The 21,709-nt window shown below is 38.3% G+C and overlaps 1 protein-coding gene across 1 annotated transcript in view; it reads left to right on the top strand.

Annotated features, from left to right (window-relative positions):
• The window catches only part of CSMD1 (CUB and Sushi multiple domains 1), a gene marked incomplete at its 5' end in the record, with an annotated part of 1,589,548 nt that overhangs the window by 1,252,335 nt on the left and 315,504 nt on the right, over positions 1-21,709 (top strand). Inside the window, 2 exons of the mRNA XM_087418289.1 lie at positions 1,740-1,909; positions 5,883-6,039. Coding sequence (XP_087274415.1) covers positions 1,740-1,909; positions 5,883-6,039 — 327 coding nt within the window. The remainder of the gene's footprint in view (positions 1-1,739; positions 1,910-5,882; positions 6,040-21,709) is intronic.

The raw sequence follows: 21,709 nt of genomic DNA, 5'->3' as shown, positions 1-21,709 counted from the left end.
AAGGAAAATATTTACCTAAAATGCTCATTGAATTTAAGATATAAAGCTGTATTTCTTCAATCTCAGATTGCCTGAGGATTATGAGGTTGCTAACATGGGAGGACCGCTACACTATTCAAGGACCACCAAGGCCTGAGGAGGGATAAGAGATGCATCAGCATCCAGCATAAGAGAGGCATCACTTGCCTTTTTCTCCATAAATTTTCTCTCTTTTTTAAATAATTTTAAAAGATTATTATAATTTTAAACATATATAAATATAATAATATAACTATATCTATAGTTTATATAAATATATCTATAGTTTTAAAAAAAGTCATAAACTCCCATTGTCATTTTGTTGAGTCACCAATTCCCTGTGCTTCTCTCTCAACACTTTCTCCCCATTCCCCAGAGAGTCAGCCTTTATGTCTTTATTTAAAAGAGGGTAAGGGATAGGTGAACCCAAGTTCTCATATGTTTTTCTCCCCAACCCTTCTACATAGGGACATTATTGAGATCCAAGTGTACACATCAATATGAGCCGATCAGAAATCTCTAGCCATTTCCTTCTGCAAGCAGGCTAGGGAATCATGGCTGGTGGTTGTAGCTGATTTCATCAATTGTCGGAGAAAGACAGAGATGTTAGAGAGAATCAAAATTATGAGAATGGGCACACAGAAGGTATTTGCCAAAGTTATATAATACCTTAAGCAACCCACTCTAAAATTAAACACTATGAATTCCTTCTATCTCTCCCTCTCACCTCTTATTATATATATGCATTTAACTGATTTTCCATTTCCAACTGGATCATTATTCTTCAAACTCAGACTTATTTTGTTGAATTTTTAAAAATCACTGTGCTTTGCACACAGTGTGGCCAATTGATGCAGAATCCTATGGAGCTCTCTTGTCACACATACACACGCACACACACACAAAACACCTTTATTATTTTATGATCATTGTGGAGTTAGAGAACGTTAGAGCTGAAGGCGTTCTTCACCTGAGCCGTTCACGTTCATAGGTGAGGAAGCAGACGCTGAGAAGCAAAGTGACTTTCTCTGAGTTGACAGAAAGTGGAGAGCTGTGTTTGTTTTCACTTTTTTACCTTGATTAAAGATTGTTTTATGCAAATTTTGATCTGGAAGTGAATTACCCTCTCCTTTTGTCAGGAGAAGGGGAAAGGAAGGTAACATTTACTTCCACCGAATACTCTCCATCTCAAGACATAAAGTGGACGAGCCCAGGGCTGTAATGTAGTAGCCCGTCACTCAGTGATTTGGTCCAACATTAGCTTCCCATTTAAACGCACCCAGGTTGATGCCACAAAATACACGCATAGGAAAATTGCACTGGCACAACAGTAGAGTCAGCACCTTGGAATTGGCAGGGATGTTTCATGAGGCAGAAAAGAGGCATGCGAGGGATGCCACTGCCCAGAGATACAGCCAGAGTGCTCGGGACATATCGATTCTATTCTAGTTCTTTCTGTGGGATCGCATCCTGCTTCCATGGAGTAAGAGGCATTCTATTAAAAAAAAATAAGAAATCTTGAAACTGGGATGAATGGGAGGATCTTTCCTGTCCAGTTGGTAAAACAGTAAAAACTGTCAATAATCTGTAAAAATGATATGTTAGTTACAGACATACATTGAAAGAAGAGAGGGCTGTCATGATTTGAGAGTTTTATCTTTTAAAATCAGTAATTCCATTTTTGAATCCTCTTTCTTTTTTTAATGTCCTATTTATTTTAGCTGAATGTGGAGCAAGTGTCAAAGGAAATGAAGGAACATTACTGTCTCCAAATTTCCCGTCAAATTATGATAATAACCATGAATGTATCTATAAAATAGAAACAGAAGCTGGCAAAGGGATCCATCTCAGGGCACGGAGCTTCCATCTGTCTGAAGGAGACATTCTAAAGGTAAAAAGAATCTTCTTTATTATGACTCCATCTTTCCTTCTCAAGAAATAAATATAATACCTATCCATTTATATACATAGATATATACATGTATTAATGTATCTTTATAGATACACAGATTTTTCCAATTTATCCAATTGGTTTGAGAAAGTGGAATGTAGTGTCACTTAGTGGAGTATATCTGGACTTTGAAATATCTAAGTCTGTAATCCTGGATCTAACATTTTTTAGAGCCTCAGGGAAATGCTCTGGGTGGGATTCAGGAGCCAGCACGCTGCCAACATTCTAGATGGACTCCAGGAAAAAAAGGCAGGAGAAACAGATTCCAGGGGCACCCAGATCTCACCTTGAGCTATAAAATCCCAGCTCCAACTGGAAATGCCACATAATTCCTAAGGCTTCCAATATAGTCCTCACCTCTCCTGTAACTATTTTAGGAAACTGAGGACCTTCCAGGGTCTAGGGGCCAGGGAGTGGGCAGGAGACAAAGCCTTAAGGCATTGAAAGAGAAAGGCTTTGAGCAACACAGATTAATGCAGGGCATCATCCAGTCCATCTACCTTCTTGTTCCAATGAGAAATAAGCCGTTTGTCCAGGTCTCACAGCTGATTTGTAGCAAGAGAGGGACACATCTCTCTTCTGATTCCCTTTCTAGTGTTCTGAGGTTTTCAATTGTATCATGTCTACGTGGACGCGCACGATGGTACATCTCAAACTCAGTAGATTCCACTCACTTTAGGTGTGAACATCAAGAGAATATGCAAAGAGCCAGCTCAAAAGGGAACGTTAGTAACCTCCCTGTTTGTCATCCATTTATATGATGGTTAAAGGGTCCCTGGAGGGGTCCGCTTGACCTCATTAGATGTTATGTGCACAAGTCAAGAGATGCTCACAGACTCAAGGGCTTCCTTCCTCCTACATCCACGCTTGACTATGTTTCAATGTCATAATTCAGAAGCGTGGTTTTATTCTAGTTGTTCTTTCATTGCAATAGTCTTTCGAAAGCTCGTGCTGCCAGTCTGAAGCACTGTAATTAAGAAGTGATTTTCAGGCAGGAAACTAGTACCTTCTCACTGATCTAAAAAAATTTAAAGTTACATCATAAGTAACCATTCTCTGAATTCTTTGATAACCTCAAATTTAGAAGTCAGTGTTTTTAAGGCAAACTTTTGGTACAGGTGAGTGATGAGAGATACTGCATAAAATATACACTGGCAAATAGTACTGGAATGGAAGGAAGCAAATTATGTTCATTTTTGTTTGTGTGCAGCTTAAATGTGTTGATTGTAACAAAAAGCCAAAAACAGATCTCGCTTACTAAGTTTAATTGCAGAAGAGCTGTCAATCATCTGAAATGCCTAACTCTTTTGCAGGCATATATTTTCTTCAATATGCTAATAAATATCTCAGTGTTAAAAATATTTCAAGTGGAATTATCTTAATTTTTGAGCACAAATGCTACTCACATCACTCCTTCATACATAGTATAATCCAATAATAAAGACCGAAGTTTTATATACACTCACTCCTGCGTACACAGACATGATGTTTCCTTGCTTCACATGGGAAAGTCACGTAAGAGAAATATAGCTCTAATGAAAATGTCATGCAAGGAATATAAAATGGAAATCCAAGTTAATTTTGGAAACAGAGGGCTTCAGGACGGCTCCTGTAAATTGGGGAGAGGTTCCCCCAGTGTTTTCAGCATTGTCACTCCAGGATTCTGTGTGATGTTTTCTAATCTGTGATCATCTGCTCACTTGGCTATTCCACTTGGAGCATATGGCATTGATTAAATGCCAAGCTCTGAGGAGGGTTTGTAGTGCAAATAGTTACAGCCTTGTATTAACATATGACTCCAGGAACCTTTTTCTAATAACCGAAAGGAAGATTCAGTCATGTTGATTCTAGCTGCTTATAGACGAGGAAATGTAACTAGGTGTTGTTATGCTGAACAAAAATAGCTTGTGACTAATTGAGCTGGAATTGAAAATCAAGTCTTCTGACTTCCAACACTATCTGGGTTGTCATTTGTGATAAATACAAAACTTGAATCCAGATTTTCAACTTGAGAGAGCTGACAAAATAATGCGCCACATTGGCCCGTTACTTCTTCACTTGGAGATGTTTACTCTCAGGCACAGTGCTAATTGCTGGTGATGAAGATAAATAAGACAGAAGTACTGTTCTGGAGAAGCTTATCATTCAGTATTTCCATGGTTCATCTTTAGTGGTTGTAGCCATGAGGTTGCTGTGAACTAGAGGCTGTCCTAGGATCTGCTCCATCTCTGTGATGTCCTCAGTCAACTCCTTATAAGGAAGCCAGGACCAGTGGAGTTGAGTGTTGATGAACTTTAGGAACTTTAGGAGTGAACTTAACGGTCTGCTTTCTTATTTTCATGCCCCTCATCTTCATAGACTTCTATGAATTACAGAGAATTACATGGTATTTGAAGTGACCCGAGACCTTTCTGGGGAGGCCTGCATATTTTCTTTTGATTCCTCTGGACTTAAAATTCTTTCTAATTTGGGTTACAGAAGCCTCATTATGTCTAATGAATTCACATGTTAAGCCAAACAGTGATTTTTCAACAGTAGCCGGTTTCTAGCTTCTGGTGAGGAGTTATATGGTATTTGATTCTACTGCTCAAGCATATGCTTATGTAACTGAAATGAAATAAAATAATGATCCATAAAATTACTTTTTCTTAATGTGTTTTCTCCTTTTCGGTGTATGTGTATTTGTGTATAAGTCTGTCGAGAAGCATATACGGATTATATATTTATTAGAAGAGAGATGAGAGAAGAAAAGTAAGAATTAATCTGTGAGAGAAGGAAGAGAAGTGGGGGAAATAAGCAGATATTGGAGGAGGCCACTGAGGACTTTGATAACCTTTATTTAATTAAGATATGGATGTTTTTAATATAAACTTTTTATTGTCTCTTCCAAAAATTGCTTATCCATACCAATGCTTCCTTGCTATGAACCATTGCAATGGTTCAAAGAGGCAAACGGATTAACCATTCCCACTAAGCATTCTATTCTCAACAGTCTACTGCGGGTGCAAGGGGGCCTCAAGACTGAATTCTACCAGAATGTGAATATTGTTGATTCTGGCACGAGCAGAAAACTATTCTGTGGGATATCCCACAGTGCCCATGCCCTAAAGCAGTTTGACACAGTCCCCACTCAGGGAATGTGGTTGCCACCCACCTGCTCCCGGTGTGGTCTACCTCAGTGAAACTCGGGAAGTTATCACTAAACCCTCCCTCTCCCTTGCCCCTGATCCTAACGTCTGCTCAAAACCAAGCTCTGTCAACTTTGCCTTCCAAATACTTACTGTATCCACTCAGACTTTACAACCACCTAGGAAGACAAAGTCAAATGCAAAGTATTTTAGAGCAAGAAGACACATCTCTCTGATATAATTACATGATGGGATTCTTTTATTACAACTAATAAAGGACTCAAGTCACCTCAGGCTCAAAGACTACAAAATGTGACAAGATTTCAGCACATTGTCTTGTCTGCTAAGACGTTCGGATAGAGGAGAATGGGTCATCCTATTACTTATAGGGTAGTTCAGAGAAGACGTTTGTGACTGAAATATTATACATCCTTTCAACTTTTATAAGTAGATTATGAGAAAGAGAAAAAAGGTAGATAACGGAACCTGGAAATGCAAAGAAATGTTTATTTAATTTTCAATACACTCAGAGTTCTCAAAGTGATGAATGTAAAATGATCTGAACACAAATGGAATCTTTTTTATCTTTACCATTAATGGTAAAGATAGCACTTAAAGGAAAAAGATGGTTTAGCACCATCATCCATTCAGCTTTCTATAAACTGTGTAATTTTTTAAAGCACTGTAAAAAATCACGTCTTCAAAGATTTGAATTTCTTGTTAAAATTGCTATCATAAAAACACAACGAAGTGATAGGGGGACTCATGCCGTGAATTCTCTTTAGGTGTACGATGGAAAAGATAGTTCATCACGCCCACTGGGGGCCTTCACGAAAAACGAACTAATGGGGATCATCCTAAACAGCACTTCGAATCACCTGTGGCTGGAATTCAACACCAATGGATCTGACACCGACCAAGGTTTCCAGCTCACCTACACTAGTAAGTAGCATCTGACTTAATCATTTCATTTCATTTCTTATTTTCTTAGGATACTTCTGTTACTTAACTGATACGTTAAATTTTAAATATAGATTTTTTTTTCCTAGCTTCCTTACTGTGTTTTTCTACTTAATTCTGCACACTGTTGACCAGGCAGTAAATTCAGATCCATTAACAGAAGCAAGTTTGAAATTTATCTGTTTAGGAATATTAATATTTTCATAATAAAATAACTGTACCCGAAAAGAGAATATCATGTGATTTAAGAGCTTCTGGGCTTAAAACTATTGATTGTGATATTGTGTGCACATTGACAAAAATTGATAGACATATATATGAAAGATTTAGCATGAATGTTTGATGTAATTAGTAGTAATAGTCTTTGAATGACTACCACACATCAATACTTTTCTGTTATATCTATGTAACTGTCTGTAAATATATTAGATTCTATACTTTATAAAATGTATAGTACATGTGTGTAATATGTATATAATCATACATATATACACACATATGTATATATACACATGTACTGTTATGTATGTGTGTATATATGTATATAGCATAATATATATAGCACATATATATACATGTAAAACAACTCTGTGTAGTAAGCTCTTTCTTATCACCACTAATTTCCTAATGAGAAAACTAAGCACAAGTAATTTGAATATTTGTCCAAGCTACCAGGTGTATGAGCTGGTGGAGCCAGGATTTGGTCTGTAGTTCAGTTTTCAGTAGTGTTCTATAGTGCTCCCCGATGAATATAAATCAATACGGAAAGTGGAAAATTTTTTTTTTTAAGATGAATATGAAGAAGACAAAGGAGGATAAAAAATAAAGGAGGAGAAGAATTGTGCTTTCAAAAAAAGAAGTTTGCAATATAATCACTGTCATTTTCAACATTTTTAGTTCCATGCAAGTGAAGTAAAAACTGTAGCCATTTGGTGTGGAAAACCATTACAATTAAGTAATCAATTAACTAAAATGCTGAAAATATACAAAACAGTTTAATCTTTCACCAATCTAGTGATTAAAAATCTTTATGGCACCAAATACCATGACATAGGAAATTAACAATTTTGAATGTCTGAGCATGAAAGTATGTTAGTGATCGTCAAGATCGATTCCTTTGCTTGACAGATGAGCAAATGAAGGCCTGGAAAAGATGATAATTATCCCAGACACAGAGCTAATCCAGGTGCCGAAAAGGAAGATTAATTGCCTCAAATCTTTCTTTGTTGGTGAAATTACAGTTGAAGAATTGTAAGACTTTGGGCTAAAGTAAAATTAGAGTAGCTGACATCATAAGAAAATTTTCACTTTCAGGAAAATAACCGTTTAAAAGTCTCGGTAGATAGAAAGCCTATTAATTATATTGTATGGAAAATAAATTAGTAGCAATTGACATTACAAAATTCATTTGTAATTGTAATATTTCTTTATTAGAATTCCACTTTTCAGATTTTCACTCTCAAACAAGTTTTAAAAGGTTCTTGTAAAACCATTTTGCTTAGCTTGCAGATAAAAATCTGCTGTGATCTCTGTTCTTCTACTTTGGATTCTCTACCAGAATGTTCATCGTTTTTTGTTTTGTTACTTGGATGTCTGTTAATCCCCACTTCCTAGATCTTGCGCTAGTCTTAGAGTCTCAGAGGAATATGGATACTTGAGAAGGAAAATTGTTTGAAAATGCTTTTAGTAACTTTCTGAGATTATTATAACTAAGGGAGAGTTCCTGCGCAGCTGGGTTGTTCCTCCACTTCTCTTGTTGCTTTAGCTTATCTGACAAATCTTGCCTCCTACTGTGGTTTGTCAGCAAAGAGGAGGAACACTGGCCTCATGCTTCCCTCTCTCCCATGTGCATCTCTATGCCTCATCGTTAATGCTGCCCGAAGTCTGGGGGTTACAAAGCTCAGCATTGTCTCTCCCACAGCTGCATCATAGAAAACTTATCATGCTGAGCTCCTATTTTATTTCTCATTCCTGTCCCAACCTTAGTAACTGCTGCCTGTTTCCCTCCAACCATTTCCAACTAGAGTAAGTCTTGATCTGTGAACACCTGTTCCTATATTCTCACGCTTGTGCAAAAGATATTCAGACGCAAATTCACGCCTATGTTTCCAGATTTATCATCGAGGAAGGGGTTACTGAACAGTTTCCAGAAATTCAACTTTCTCTTTATTGTCCAAATAGCAGTAGAAGAAGGCCCATATGCTCTAAAACCGTGTTACTGGATTGAAATTAGTGGTTGTAGGCTTCCTCATCCTTCCCCCATCAAGAAGAGTTGTTCAGTGTGCTGTCCTCAGCCCCGATTAGATACCGCAGGGCTGTGGTAGCTCCATGTTTCTCCATGGTGTTCAGCATCTCTTTGGGACATTTACTGCCCCTCCCATTTCTCTGAGTAACTTTGAGAAAGCTCAAATCTGTAGATCTATTTAGGAGCACTTGCCAATTATATGGACATTAATTTTTACATGGAAGCACAAATTTTCTAAAAATAGGAGAAAGGAATATTGGCGATGATTGGTATTTAGCTCTTAGTATCGTCACTCTGACAGGAGTAATTATCTTTTCTGCCTGTTTTCCCTCTTTGACTCTATCTCCCAAAATGCAGTCACTCCCCGGGTACAAGTCTTGTTTGCAAGATTATCCTAGAGATGAAACACGCTGCCAGACGGGAAAAGATATTTGTAATACAGAATTGATGGCACTGATAGCTATATAATCAAAATATTATTAATTCCACATTAAATTCTGAGGTTTAAACACTAAGTAATTAAGTTTAAGAAATTCCAAGGTCCCACAATGTGTTTGATCACCTGAATCAAACATTCATACCTGAAAGGTGTTTTGGAAATAATGAATGCTTATAAAATGTTTTGAGAAAATTACGTAAGTGAAAAACTATGTCAAGACACTTTCAACTAACTGTTTTCAAAAGACTTTTGTAATTGCCTTTCACTGGTTAATTGCATTATTTAAGGAAACATTCTTATTTAAATGTTTTGGATCTGTAATTAACTTACACACGAGTGGGTAAGAAAATGTCAACAGAGAGGAAATATATAGCTTAATACGCACCCTAAAATTTTTTAAATGAATGAATTTTTGAAATTTACAAACAATATTCTTGTATCCTTTAATATTTACAGATTACTCTCACATACCTTCTAATTTTACCATCTTGGCAATTCTGGGTCTTAGTAAACAGCTGCTATTTCTCTTCTTCATAAGTTAGGAACGAGTCTCCAAATCTTTAAGTGCTTTGCTGAAGCTTTCACCTCCAGGAGTGGTGCAGCCCAGACCCAAATCCAGGTGTTCTAAGTGAAGCCTGGAACTGTAAATGAACTTATTTTCAGATATTTTAGATGATCCCACTTTGACGAGAACCACGTATATTGACTGATATTTATATATGTAAAGGCATCGGCAAGGAAGAAAAGCCAGGCATCTTTGACACAAGTTGGAATAGATATATTAGATGGCATTTATTAAGCAACAACTGGTTTCTAAGTAGTAGTTAAGGGCAACACACAACTGAAAAAGTTTACCGCCATGACAAAACACTGCTTTTTATTACAGATGTGTCTATTTTCCTAACAGATGATAGTCTTCTGATTCTATAATTATGTCAAAAGAAAGCATAACCCATAAGCTCTTTGAGATCAGGGGCAACAGGTGTTCATTTTCTTATTCCCCTCTGCACCTTGCCCAGATGTCTCATCTGTAATATAGAAAGCTTAGGTGGGATCATTGTTATTCAAGCTGTATTCCATGGGGCACTAAGATTCCACAGAGCTGTCTCAGAACAATAAGAGTTTTACCTTGTTTAACTTAAACATTTCTGTTTTGCTTTCTCCCAGTGATTGTAAAGCTCTTCAAATATCAGGAAAAATCATATAGACAATGGATTACTATGTTTTCTAAGTATTTCAGCAAATATTTTTGCAGAAAAGGAGTTGTGAAAATTAAAAAAAAAATCCTATATTGAATTCAGAATTCTTTTAAAATATGTTGACATTTTTAGAGTTCCACAAGAATGTTCCCAGAATTGTCATTCAGAAACAGTTTACCACAGGATGTATGGGAGAATTTGGAAATGAAACGAGCTTCCTGGATTGTACACTCTTAGTTATTTAAATAGGGAGAAACAAACAAACACTTGGTCACAATTCAACAAAAAAATTCTTGCTACCTGGGGGTATAGTAAAAGAAGTGTCGTTTAGACAGGGCTGTCTCGGTGGGTCTTCTTTTTGATTAATCAGTGATTGTGGGTGTATTACCTATGTTCTGAATGTTTAGCACTGTGTTGAAACAGAGAAGGCAAAAGCCATGGCTCCTGTCTGCAAATAAATGGCTTAGGATAGTCAAATTTAGCACTTGTGAAACATTAGTCAATAGAACTGTGACTCTATAAGATATTCTCAACTGTGGGATGGATCTGTAAGTGGGGTTGTAGGAGTGAGTTCATGGCCCTAATTTACATTGATATGTGTGACCCTTAACACAGATCATCTTTTGTTGAATCTGACCCTTCATATAGTGTTATATTTGACCCCTAATATATTTCATCTTCACATGAGTTTGTTCTTTACCCCCAAATAAACTATAGCTCCTTGATGGTAATATGCGTGTCTCGTACCCTAAGATTTAGAATTACATATATATAATTGTAGCAAATAACATTTTCCAGAGGAAAATTTTTCAATTTCAATGAGAGATCATCGAAAGCTAGAATAATCATAGATGCCTCTAGAATTTTCTTTCCTTACTTCTAGATGCCCTTTGCCTTATTCCTCAAGATTAAATCCAACTGCCAATTCCTATATGAAGGCTGCCCTGCTGTCCAACTTTCTGAAGCAGAATGGCCTGCTCCTTCTTCTCTGTCCTCAAAACTTCTTACATTTGTCTCTACATCTTCTGTTTTCACCAATAAGATATGAAGTTCTCAAGAGGAGGAATCCTAACTTGATCAACTTTGTATCACTTACATAGCCACTTAATAAATGATAGTTAACCGAGTTGACCTAGAATTTGCATGGAAAGAGACAGACCTGAATAAAGATATGGAAAGTTGAATATGATCTTTGAGCTCATGAGCTGATGAATATGAAAGTCTGAATAGAATGGGGGACGCACAATGAGGAGAAAAGGAAAAACAAAATTAGCTGTGGCAGCCTGATTATGGAAGACTTTAAAAGCTAGGCAGCAGTATTGGTTAACGTTAAGGCAGAGTCATTAATAGTATTTGAGGAATGAAATGACATGGAAGTCTGGGATTTAAAGAATGGTAAACGGACAATAGTATAAATGCCAGTTCTTAGATGATTACAGTGATTCCAAATGGTTGTTTCTGTGCCATCAGCCACCCACAAGTGACTTGAGAATAAAGGAGAAAGTCTACTTGCTGACTTTTACAATAACATATAATGGGACAGAGCAGAAATACTTAGTCATTGTTACTCTTAAATGGAATAGTCAGAATGAGTATGATATATACCTTATAAAAATAAAAAAGAAGGAATGTCTTGGGAGGGTGGTGTGGGGTAGTCAGTAGTCAGGGAAGAACAGATAGAGAGACCTTAAAAATGAAAGCTTTTCAGGGACCACCCAAGATGTATCTGGCAAAGAAACTAAGCAAGTAGATACTGAAATCCAATCCCACTGGGAAAACCAGTGTTATCATGGGGGTGAATTAATTAGACTGACTTCCCTTTAAGTTTATTGGCTTTATTTAATTAAATTCACTTGCTCTGATTCCATGGTTACCAGGCAATATTCTCATTGTGATTGTGGTGTCAGTGTGGCTCTCCCAATAGAAAGAGAGTGATTTATTTGTGTTGACGTAGGGATTCTAGTACATGGACTGACTCCATTCATTATTTTAAATTAAGAATCTGATATTCTGGCATTATATTTAAGTTGCATGAGCCCTCCATGCGATGAATGTATTTGGGGTACGCTGACAGAACCAGCATCTGATCCTATAAAGCCTCCCTTGTGAGTTGCAGCCTACTAGCTTTCCTGGGGCGGGCCATCCCCCTGGCTGTTTCAAGCCTCATTTTTTTGTTTCAGACTCTTAGAGTAGAGACCATAGAGTGAGTACCCACAGTCAGACACATCTCTAAGAGGTTGAAGAAAAAGAAGCTTAAGGGAATAGACAAAGAAGGCCAGGTGAGTACAAAAGCCATTTCAAAGAAATGGTAAGAGGCTGGAGGTGAACAGCCAGATCTGCAGGACAGAGCTACTGCCACTCCATATGGCCTCTTTGTACCAATTCTTTTAAAAAGGGGAAAAAAAAGTCCTTACTCTGGAAAGTCAGTGCCTTCAGAGCACCTTCTACCCAACTGCACTAGATACCACTGAGAATGAATAAACCACAAAGCCTAGAACTGGGAGACAGGCCCAGCCTCCGACTCTACATAATTTGAGGATGACTGTGTTTAATTTGGAGATAGAGAAATAGGGACATTCACGGGTCTTCCCATCCTGCCCCATGGCCAAATCTTTCATGGCTGCTTAATTTCTGTTCTTCAGGCCCCTAAAATTTCACCCCCCCTGCCCTTCCACCCTGAATTATTTGCTTAAGAACCCTAGAGAGAAACCTCGAAGTCCCCCCACCTGTGATCTGAAACAAAAGAATGGGCCCATAGCTGGTTGCCCATTTCTACAAAATGGCCCGTCCATTCGCAGCATCTCTGATTGTAGCCCCTTATTCATTTTGTTTGCTGAAGTCTGAGAGGCGGAAGTGGGGTGTTTTGGGATTGATGACAGATTCTGAACAAACTACAACGTATTCTGTGGAAGAGAAAATTAGAGCCCAGAGCCAGGGGCTTATGTAGCTGTCATCGTGATTTTATTAATATGCTGATAGAATTAAAATGACAGCAACATTAAACACACTCTTATAAATGAGAGAACAACTCCAGTGTGAATATACTCTCAAGGCCAATAATGAAATACCAAGCATTGTCACCTTCCAGCTTTAAAATGAGTCAGAAATATTGCAGGCATGAAGTATACACACTCACCGTGAGCAATCAATTACCTAAGACAAACTGAAGGTGAAGAATAGGAGAAGTCAGAAGCTATAACGTGAAGTCCTTGAAATCCTGGATTGATAACAAGAGCTAATTCTTTATAGGATTGGTTGACATTCTGAAGAGGTTGATGTAATTTTCTTTGCCTGTCCCCCCTCCCACCCTTCTCCACCCTGTTATGTCAGGAGTCACTGTGCCTATTTATTTTTGTCCAGCTGTATTGAGACATAATTGATATGTAGCATTGTGTAAGTTTAAGATGTACAATGAGATAATCTGATACACGTATATATTGCAAACCGATCACCACGATAAGGTTAGTTAACACCTCTGTCACCTCCCACAATTACTTCTGTGCGTGTGTAGCGAGATCCGCCTATTGCTCATAGGAATTCTTCTGATACCATTACCTCCTTAGCTATGAATGGGATTTAAGTGCACAGTGATGTGTCCATTTTATAACAGAGTCCTTTCTTTTTTTGACGACTAGATTTTGGAAATTCTATGCAAGGTAAGTGGCAGTTCTCAAGTACAATTTCTAGAATCTAATTTTATAAATAACAAAGACATTCACAGATTTTCCAAACAATCTTGGTTGTAACGTGTGTAAGCATTGCTTTATTAAAGTAAAATCAGCCACATTATTCAAAGAATAGCATTCATGACATTCTCTGCTTTGGTGTCTCCTTATGTGATAGAGTTTCAAGGTGTAATTTATAAGTAAAGGTTTATGGAGCAAGAATTTGTTCTTAAATAGCCATTAATCCAGGGGGCCTGCCCTGAGGCATAGTGGTTCAAGTTCTGCATGCTCCGCATCCAGGGCCCTGATTTGTGTGTTCAGATCCCAGGCGTGGACCTACATCACTTGTCAGCCATGCTGTGGTGGTGACACACATACAAAATAGAGGAAGATTGGCACAGATGTTAGCTCAGGGACAATCTTCCTCAAGAGAGAAAAGAGGAAGGTTGGCAACAAATGTTAGCTCAGGGAAGATCTTCCTTGCCAAAAAAAAAAAAAAAAAAGGCCATCAATTCAGCAGAGAAAACTGCTGGGAAAAATGTGAATAGTAACAATTGTTTTTTCCATAGTTAACTAGTTGGTAATTTTATAAAGTTGCTTTAAAATAATAGGTAGTTATTTTGTGTATTTGTTTTCTATTGCCATGTAACAAATTTCCACAAACTTAACATCCAAGAACAGCACACATTCAATACTCATGGTTTCTGTGGGTCGGGAGTCCGGGCGTGGCCCAGCTGGGTCCTCCTGGGGTGTCTTGGGGACATAATCAAGGTGTTGGTGGGGACCACGGTCTCCGCTGAAGCCTGAGGTCCACTTTCAGGCTCACGATGCTGTAGGAACTCAGCTCCTCGTGGTGGCAGGACTGAGGCCCACAGCTCCTGGGGCTCCCGGGGCAGTTCCCATCCCGGCTGCTTGCTCCTTCAAGGCCAGCAGAGAGCCCCTCCCACATGGAGTGCCCAGTCCTTCCTTTGAGAGCTTCCCTCTGATGAAGTCAGGCTCACCCAGCATCATCTCCATTTAGACCAACTGAACATCTTCTGATTTGGCACCTTCGTTACAGCCACACCGTTCTCTCCCCTCTGCTTATTCCATGGCCAAGAAGTAAGTCACCCTCAAGGAGGGAAAGATGATATGGGGTATCAACACCAGGAAGTGGGGGTACTGGGGTCACATTAGAGTCTGTCCCTCACATTATCTTATTTAGGAATGTTGTTATCTTATTTCCCTTTCAGATAATTCCATTTTTAAAAATGAAGTTAGTGTGTGCATATACATGCACACACATACACACACACAGTTGCAGACATAAAATAGACTTTTAAGAAAAGGAAACATATGATTTGATTGTTTAGGTGTACTTTTACATTTTCAGGGAATGTTTCAGTTCATAGTTATGCATCTCTTGTCTGCAGATAAAACACCTTGCAGAGTCACTCTCTGTGTTGTCATAGACACAGTTTCTGTTTTTTCAGTACCCAGATCTTTCCAAAACAGGCACCTGTGGCTTTGGTCCATCTTTCAGGGTCCCTGCTCTGTAATTCCCTACCCTAATTGAGACCTCTCGTGGACAGACTCTCTGAAAGTGAGTGCCTTGCCTTGAAGGTGGGTGATGAGCCTCAAGCAAGTCCTTAGGACATACCTTTCCTTCTCTCAGACCAGAGGGAAGACGCACTGAGCAAGTCTTATTCTAACGTAAAACAAGAGGGTTGAAGGAAGTTGTTACCAGTGTTGAATCTTAGAAATGACCATTTAAGGAAGTCATTTTAAGGAAGTCATTTTTTGGCAGAGTTCTTGAATTACTTTTGCTCCCACATGACCATTACCCAGTGGTCCCGCAGAGAGAGTAATACCCTGTCTTTCCTCCACCCTCTTATGCACCTGCTCACCATGTGCACCCCCAAACCCTCTCCTAAATTCTGTGCATGACAGCGCTCTGCATCAGTTTCCATGTGTATCATATACGATTCCCGCCGCAGCAGAGTGCTTCTCCAACGCCCAGCCCACTTGGCGGGGCCCTGGCCACTCTCCGGCTCATTTCCTTCTCCTGCAGGGCTGGATCTTGTCACCCTGCAACTGAGAGATGCCCGAACCTGCTGTAACTGTTCTGCTTGTCCCGCGTCACTCACGGTGCTTGCTTGAAGTCTCCCTCACAGAGTTCATTTTTGCCATCAAGGACCTCCTACTTAGTCAAACTTCCTCTGTTACTGATAATCGCCTGGGGAAAAGCCCGCTTTAATGCCCTCTTGAACACTGACATTTTGTTTCTCCCTCAACTCCATAATCGTCCACCCCCATGCCAACAGAAGTGGCCTCTATATTTAGGTGAATTTTTTTTCAGCCCCAGTTTTTTGCCAGATTTTACGTTCCTTCTCATCTCTCTTGCCTATGCGGTGAAATGCAGGCAAATTATGAGCCCAAGCAAGCTATGATAAATAAGATATCAGCTATTTTATTTTGAAAGAGTAATATAATGATCTTAAAACTCTTTAGGGATATTTCTAAAGTTTGATAACTTTTATTCAAAAGATGCCATATACATCTAAGTCTACAGTTTAATTCAAGTTGTTGGGTTTTTTTTCATATTCTTTATTGATAACCTGGATTAGATATGCCAAAGTTTTATCTTTAGTTTTCATTGCTGTCTTGTTGATTTTACATGAACTTCATCCCATGTAGATGTTTTTGCGTGTAGCATTACTCAGCTCTAATGTGACTATGCATATGATAGTATGTTTTCGGGACCCTCAGACACCTGGCTCACTATGCGAGGATATGTCGACTGGAGAGACGAGGGTCTAAACTGATCCTTGCTGTGGGCCGAAAAAGACAGGAATGGATTTTGCTACAAGTGGTAGGGGGAAGAATCACGTAACAGTTGGCACATGGTATTTGAAGGGACAGATAGAATTCCGTAAGGTATTCTGGGCAAGTATTTGGCATTGGGTATCCAATGTTCTGGGGCCCAGAAACTCCAGTAGGTGGACGACTCCTACCAGCGATTCCGCGTGTAAGATCTTCAGAGGATGAAGCAGAAGTGTGTCAAGCAACGTATGTCAACAGAAAGCTAGGCAAGGTTCAGTGACAGATCCAGCCCCTGCGGTGGACAATTTGGGGAGGTCCTGGTAAAACGTTGTTGACAACCCAGAGCCTATGTTTATTGGAACTTAGGTCACAGGCAGACTATCAAATCAGAGACTCAGACACAGAAGAAAGAGATCAATTTAATTGAAGTGGGGTCCAGGGAGGGGACCCAGGTTGAAGGAAATTAAGTGGCTTGAATTTTGGCTTTGAGTCACAATGATAGGCCTAAACTAGCATCAAGGATGACTTCATTTGGAGTCTCAGGAAGTGGACAGATATATCTCCTATATAAGATGAGGATAATTTCTAGAAACTGGGATCTGAATTGGCTCTGGAGTACCCAATTATGGAGAGAAGATGTATCGGAGCTAGAACTAGTTAAGATATTAGTAATCTCCTGAGCTAAGGTGACCCAGTTAATGGGTCTGGGTCCAGGTTAATTTCCATAGAAGAACAACAGCAGGATGCCTGGCTCATAGAGGGGACAAAGGCAGAGGCACAGAGAAAAGAGGACATGGAGCTAGGGGTCAAAACCACAAAATTTACTTGTTTTACGATTTGGTTAAAAGAAAAATTAATAAAATACCTCTAAACATTTAAATCTGACACAGTTGCTTTTTGTTCTTATCTAAAAGCTATCTCTTTTGCGCTCATCTATTTAGGTCTATTCCCAGAAAAATGAGTTGTGTACTGCTAACTTGATTGTTTCAAAGTTACATTCCTTTCAGTTTGGGGGTTACCATCGAAACAATTCTTCCATGAATTCTTATCAAGTACAACGTGGTTTCTCTCAGCTGTGAGGAAAAAAAAAACTAATTTCTAATAGGCTTCAAACTGATATTTAGAAAGGATGTATCTATTAAGTGAAAAATTAAATTGTATACTCAATGTATTGTGCTATCAAAAGGACGGTATTATAAAGAGAGAAAGCTGTAACGTCAATGAAGCGACAGGCACGTGAGCATACGCTATGAGATTGTGTTGTTGAAAACCTCTCCTATCAATACATCGTGACATAGCCATACATTTTTTATAAGCTTACCCCTTCTTGTAAGAATTCTGCAAATTGCATTTTTACTCTGCTTCTACAATAAAGTAAAGCCTATAGAATCATGTTATATATAACACATTCTTCAAAGTAGAATGACTTTCAGTGGAAATACCACAATGGAAAAGGCAGGCCAGGGAATTCAGATGTGACAGAGGCAGGAAGCTGGAAAGTCCCTCGAAAGAACTCTGTATTTATTGTAAAACAAGATGAACCTTTTATAAAGAGGAAACTTGAGCACATCTCTCGGAATGCCAGATAAAAAACCAGTCCCCAGTCCCCAATCCGAGCCTACAATTCGTGGTTTGCATTAGAAAGTTTTGTTTTTATGTGTACGCTTTTGGATAAACACCAAAATACATGCTTAATTATTGTAAAACATCATTAAGAAAATACTTAGGCCAAACCTGGTAACTTTTTTAAGAAAGGAGACTTGGAAAAAGTCTTGTGGAATGGCTGCTCTCTGAAACTGAAGCACATCCTATCTCAGGCTGCCCCAAGGTGAGGCTGTCTTAGAAACAGGACATAAATCTCCATCCAGTTCTCAGAGGGAGGAAAGGGCAAAGTATTATTATAACCATTTTAAGAAAGGAAAATGACACGAGGTGATGCTTAATTGATTTACTCAATGTCAAAAGCAAATGAGCAGTAGAGACGGGTGTGTAATCCAGGTCTCTCGCCTTCTAATGGCATGTTTTATCATCTTGCACCCTTACTGATATGTATAGCATCAAAAGACTAAAATATGAGTTCACAGTGTTTTAAAAAATTCCAATGAAACCGTGACATGCTTCACTTCTGTGGCAGTATGAGAATTGCATAGCTAGGATTTTAGGTCACCCTGCTGACCCACATCACTGTCCTCCAAATCCCGTAGAAGTCATTGTGTGCAGGTCACTCTACAATTAGCTTCTACAGAGTTGTGCATAATTTCCATGAGGTTTAGTTTTGTGAATTATTTTTTTATTTTGAAATTAGTTATTCTTTATATTTTGTGACATTTTGATAGTCGATACACACTGCTATTTATTTTCAACTTTCAGAATTAAATATATTGTTGGCCACCAGTACTTTGAGAAAGACAAAAGGACCTAGACAAGGGTGACATAAATAATTTATATGAGGATTAAGCTAAAAGCATATGACTGGAGTATGAGATAAAGTGAAGGCTGGCAGGTGATATCACCAAATGCTATAAAATCTAATGTTTTATGGGAAGAGTGATGACAGAATTTTTTTCCATTGTTTCTTAGGGGAAATAAAAAGCAACAATTATTGTATTAGTCAAAGTCATAGATACGTTGTTTTTACAAAGGGTCATTCATGGGAAGATAAGAATCACAGAGACCTTATATGCCTTGTCAGACAGGAAATGCTGGATAATGGATCACAGGTCATTTCATTTCTGATGTTCATATTTCTTGCATGAATTATAGCATTCTTAATGATGCTTTAAAAATAAAAAGGCATGAAATCTATTCAGATTCAAAGTTATTATTTTTCTCCACTCTATGAATTTTGACATTTGAAAGCTATTCAAGTCTCTACAGTATCATCAAATGAGTTTTTTTTTTTAACAAAGTAAACATTTCAGAAAACACTGGTATGAAGATAATTACATCTGTTAAATTCCAACACTAAGCAATTAGACAAAGAGATTTGAAAAAAATATTACGGCCATTGGGAATATTCAGCTTGAGATTTGCAAAGACTCTGGAGTGTTACATTTAACACCATTCAAACGCCGAGAAGGAACACTCGCTGTCGAGTATTTTAACTCAATAGTGAAATGTGAGGGGACGGAAGTCCGCCTTCCTCAGTCTCTGGACTCCTGGAGTACGTGTCCGAGCTCTGTCACCAGCCAGCTGTTTGTCTGTCATATCACAGACCACTTTTTTCTTCTGTAAATATGTAGTTGGTTTTGGATACTTTTAGTTCTGAAATTCTGTGAAATTGGAAAAAATCAAAGGATATTTTAATGGTTGAAAGGGTGTAAAAATTTTCTGATGATTTCAAATTTTCTGATGATTTACCTTTTTATTCCATGAACAGTTGGGTAAGTGAGGGCCTGGGTGTGGAGTGCAAGAGGAGGAGAGGGCAACGCCACTGGACTTGGGAAAGTGAGGAGGGGTAGATTTCTAGTGGAAGAGAGGAAGATTCTCTTTTTGGATATTGGGGTTTTGACATCACTTGGTACTGATGTTAGGTTTTTAATCTTGCTCCTATATGTAGCATAGATTGTAGATGAGAATGAAGTTAGAATTTGCTCATTGGATGTTGTATAATCTAATTCTGAAATAATGACAATAAGAACAAGGTAATAGAGGTAAAAATATAAATGACAGATTTTAAAAAACCTCTTAATTTACAGGACTCAGTGATGAATTGGATTGTAAATGAGATGAAGAAAGGAATGAACTACGATTCTGAGAGTTGAGTTCTAACTGATGAGGGAGATTTCAATGCTGTCAAGCTCTATCAATAAAACAGTTAGCGGGACTTAAGAGGGAATCTTAGCATTTCCTAAGACAGACCTTTGTCATTACGTTAATCAGAAATATATTGCCTTTGTCAAATGGCAAGCAGACTGACCAGGAAAAATGCCTCCATGGTAGAGTTCCAGGTTTTGGGTTAGGAGGTGGTAGGTGTAGTCTGCAGGTGGGTGGATAACTTGGCCCTGTTGCCTGCAGGCTCCATGGTCGTGAAGTCTGACTCTGACGCAACCATACCTGGAGGTCAGTTGTCCAGAGGATTCTCTGCAGCTTTGGATAGTTTGCTGGACCCTGATGCATTATACCTCTTGGTCAGTACACATCAGTTGAGGAACCAAAATAATAAAATTCCAAAAGTAGCCTATATCCACATGGAATGGCTGTCTCTTCTGGAAACTTGTAGAGGTTGTCATGCACTTCAGTATGAAATAAGACCTGTGTGAAATGGGCCTGTATGGAAGAAGAAATTACTTAACTGTCCTCTTGCACAATACAATAAATTGAAAGAAATGCTAAGAAACTGCTCATTCATGTATTTTATTTCTTTATTAATTTGAATGTTTAGGGGCCGGCCCGTGGTGTAACAGTTAAGTGCGCGCTCGGATCCTGGCGGCCGGGGTTCGGAACGCCGGGCGTGCACTGACGCACCGCTTCTCCGGTCACGCTGAGGCGGCATCCCACATACAGCAACTAGAAGGATATGCAACTATGACGTGCAACTATCTTCTGGGGCTTTGCGGAAGAAAAGGGAGGAGGATTGGTAATAGTTGTTAGCTCAGGGCCGGTCTTCCTCAGCCCAAAAAGAGGAAGATTGGCATGGATGTTAGCTCAGGGCTGGTCTTCCTCACAAAAAAAAAAAAAGAAGTGAAGGAAAATTTTATGCTTCTGCTCAGACTCTGTTATTCTGATTTCTGTCTACCAAAAACTGCTTGAAATATTTGATGTCATTTAATTTATCATCATCAAACTAAATTCACTGTGACTCAAATAACACTATTTTTTATTCCTAATGCTGAAGATTTCTATATTGAATTTCATATAATAATAATAATTTCATGGAAAATAATCTATGGAATATCCATTTTATTATATACATATGTTGTTAAATATTTTCACATAGATATGTAATGATAGCCAACGGGATTCCCTTTTTTTGGAAAATTAGTTTATGGAGAAATATGAAACCATGTAGCTTCCATTCTAGATTTGTTAAATACTATTGTTGAATCCCTTCTGAAATTTTACTAACTGCGTATTTCTGATTGAATACTATTTTTAAATCCTCCCAAATTTTGTAAAAATCAGAAAGTAGTAGAATTTGATAGGTATTCATTTATTTTCATGATTTTAATAACACAGGAATCATTAGAAGCTTAACAGTTTAGTTGAATCAAAGGCACTTATTAACAAATTGAAATTAAAATAAGCACCAATGAGACATAGTAACATAATATATTTCACTGTTTCTATTTTAACTGCCCAA

The sequence above is a fragment of the Ceratotherium simum genome, chromosome 28, assembly GCF_057802395.1.
Source record: "Ceratotherium simum simum isolate JZ-2026a chromosome 28, ASM5780239v1, whole genome shotgun sequence".
In the NCBI taxonomy this organism is placed as follows: Eukaryota; Metazoa; Chordata; class Mammalia; order Perissodactyla; family Rhinocerotidae; genus Ceratotherium; species Ceratotherium simum.
Note: the sequence above shows the minus strand (reverse complement) of the source record. Positions and strands in the feature narration are given on the sequence as shown.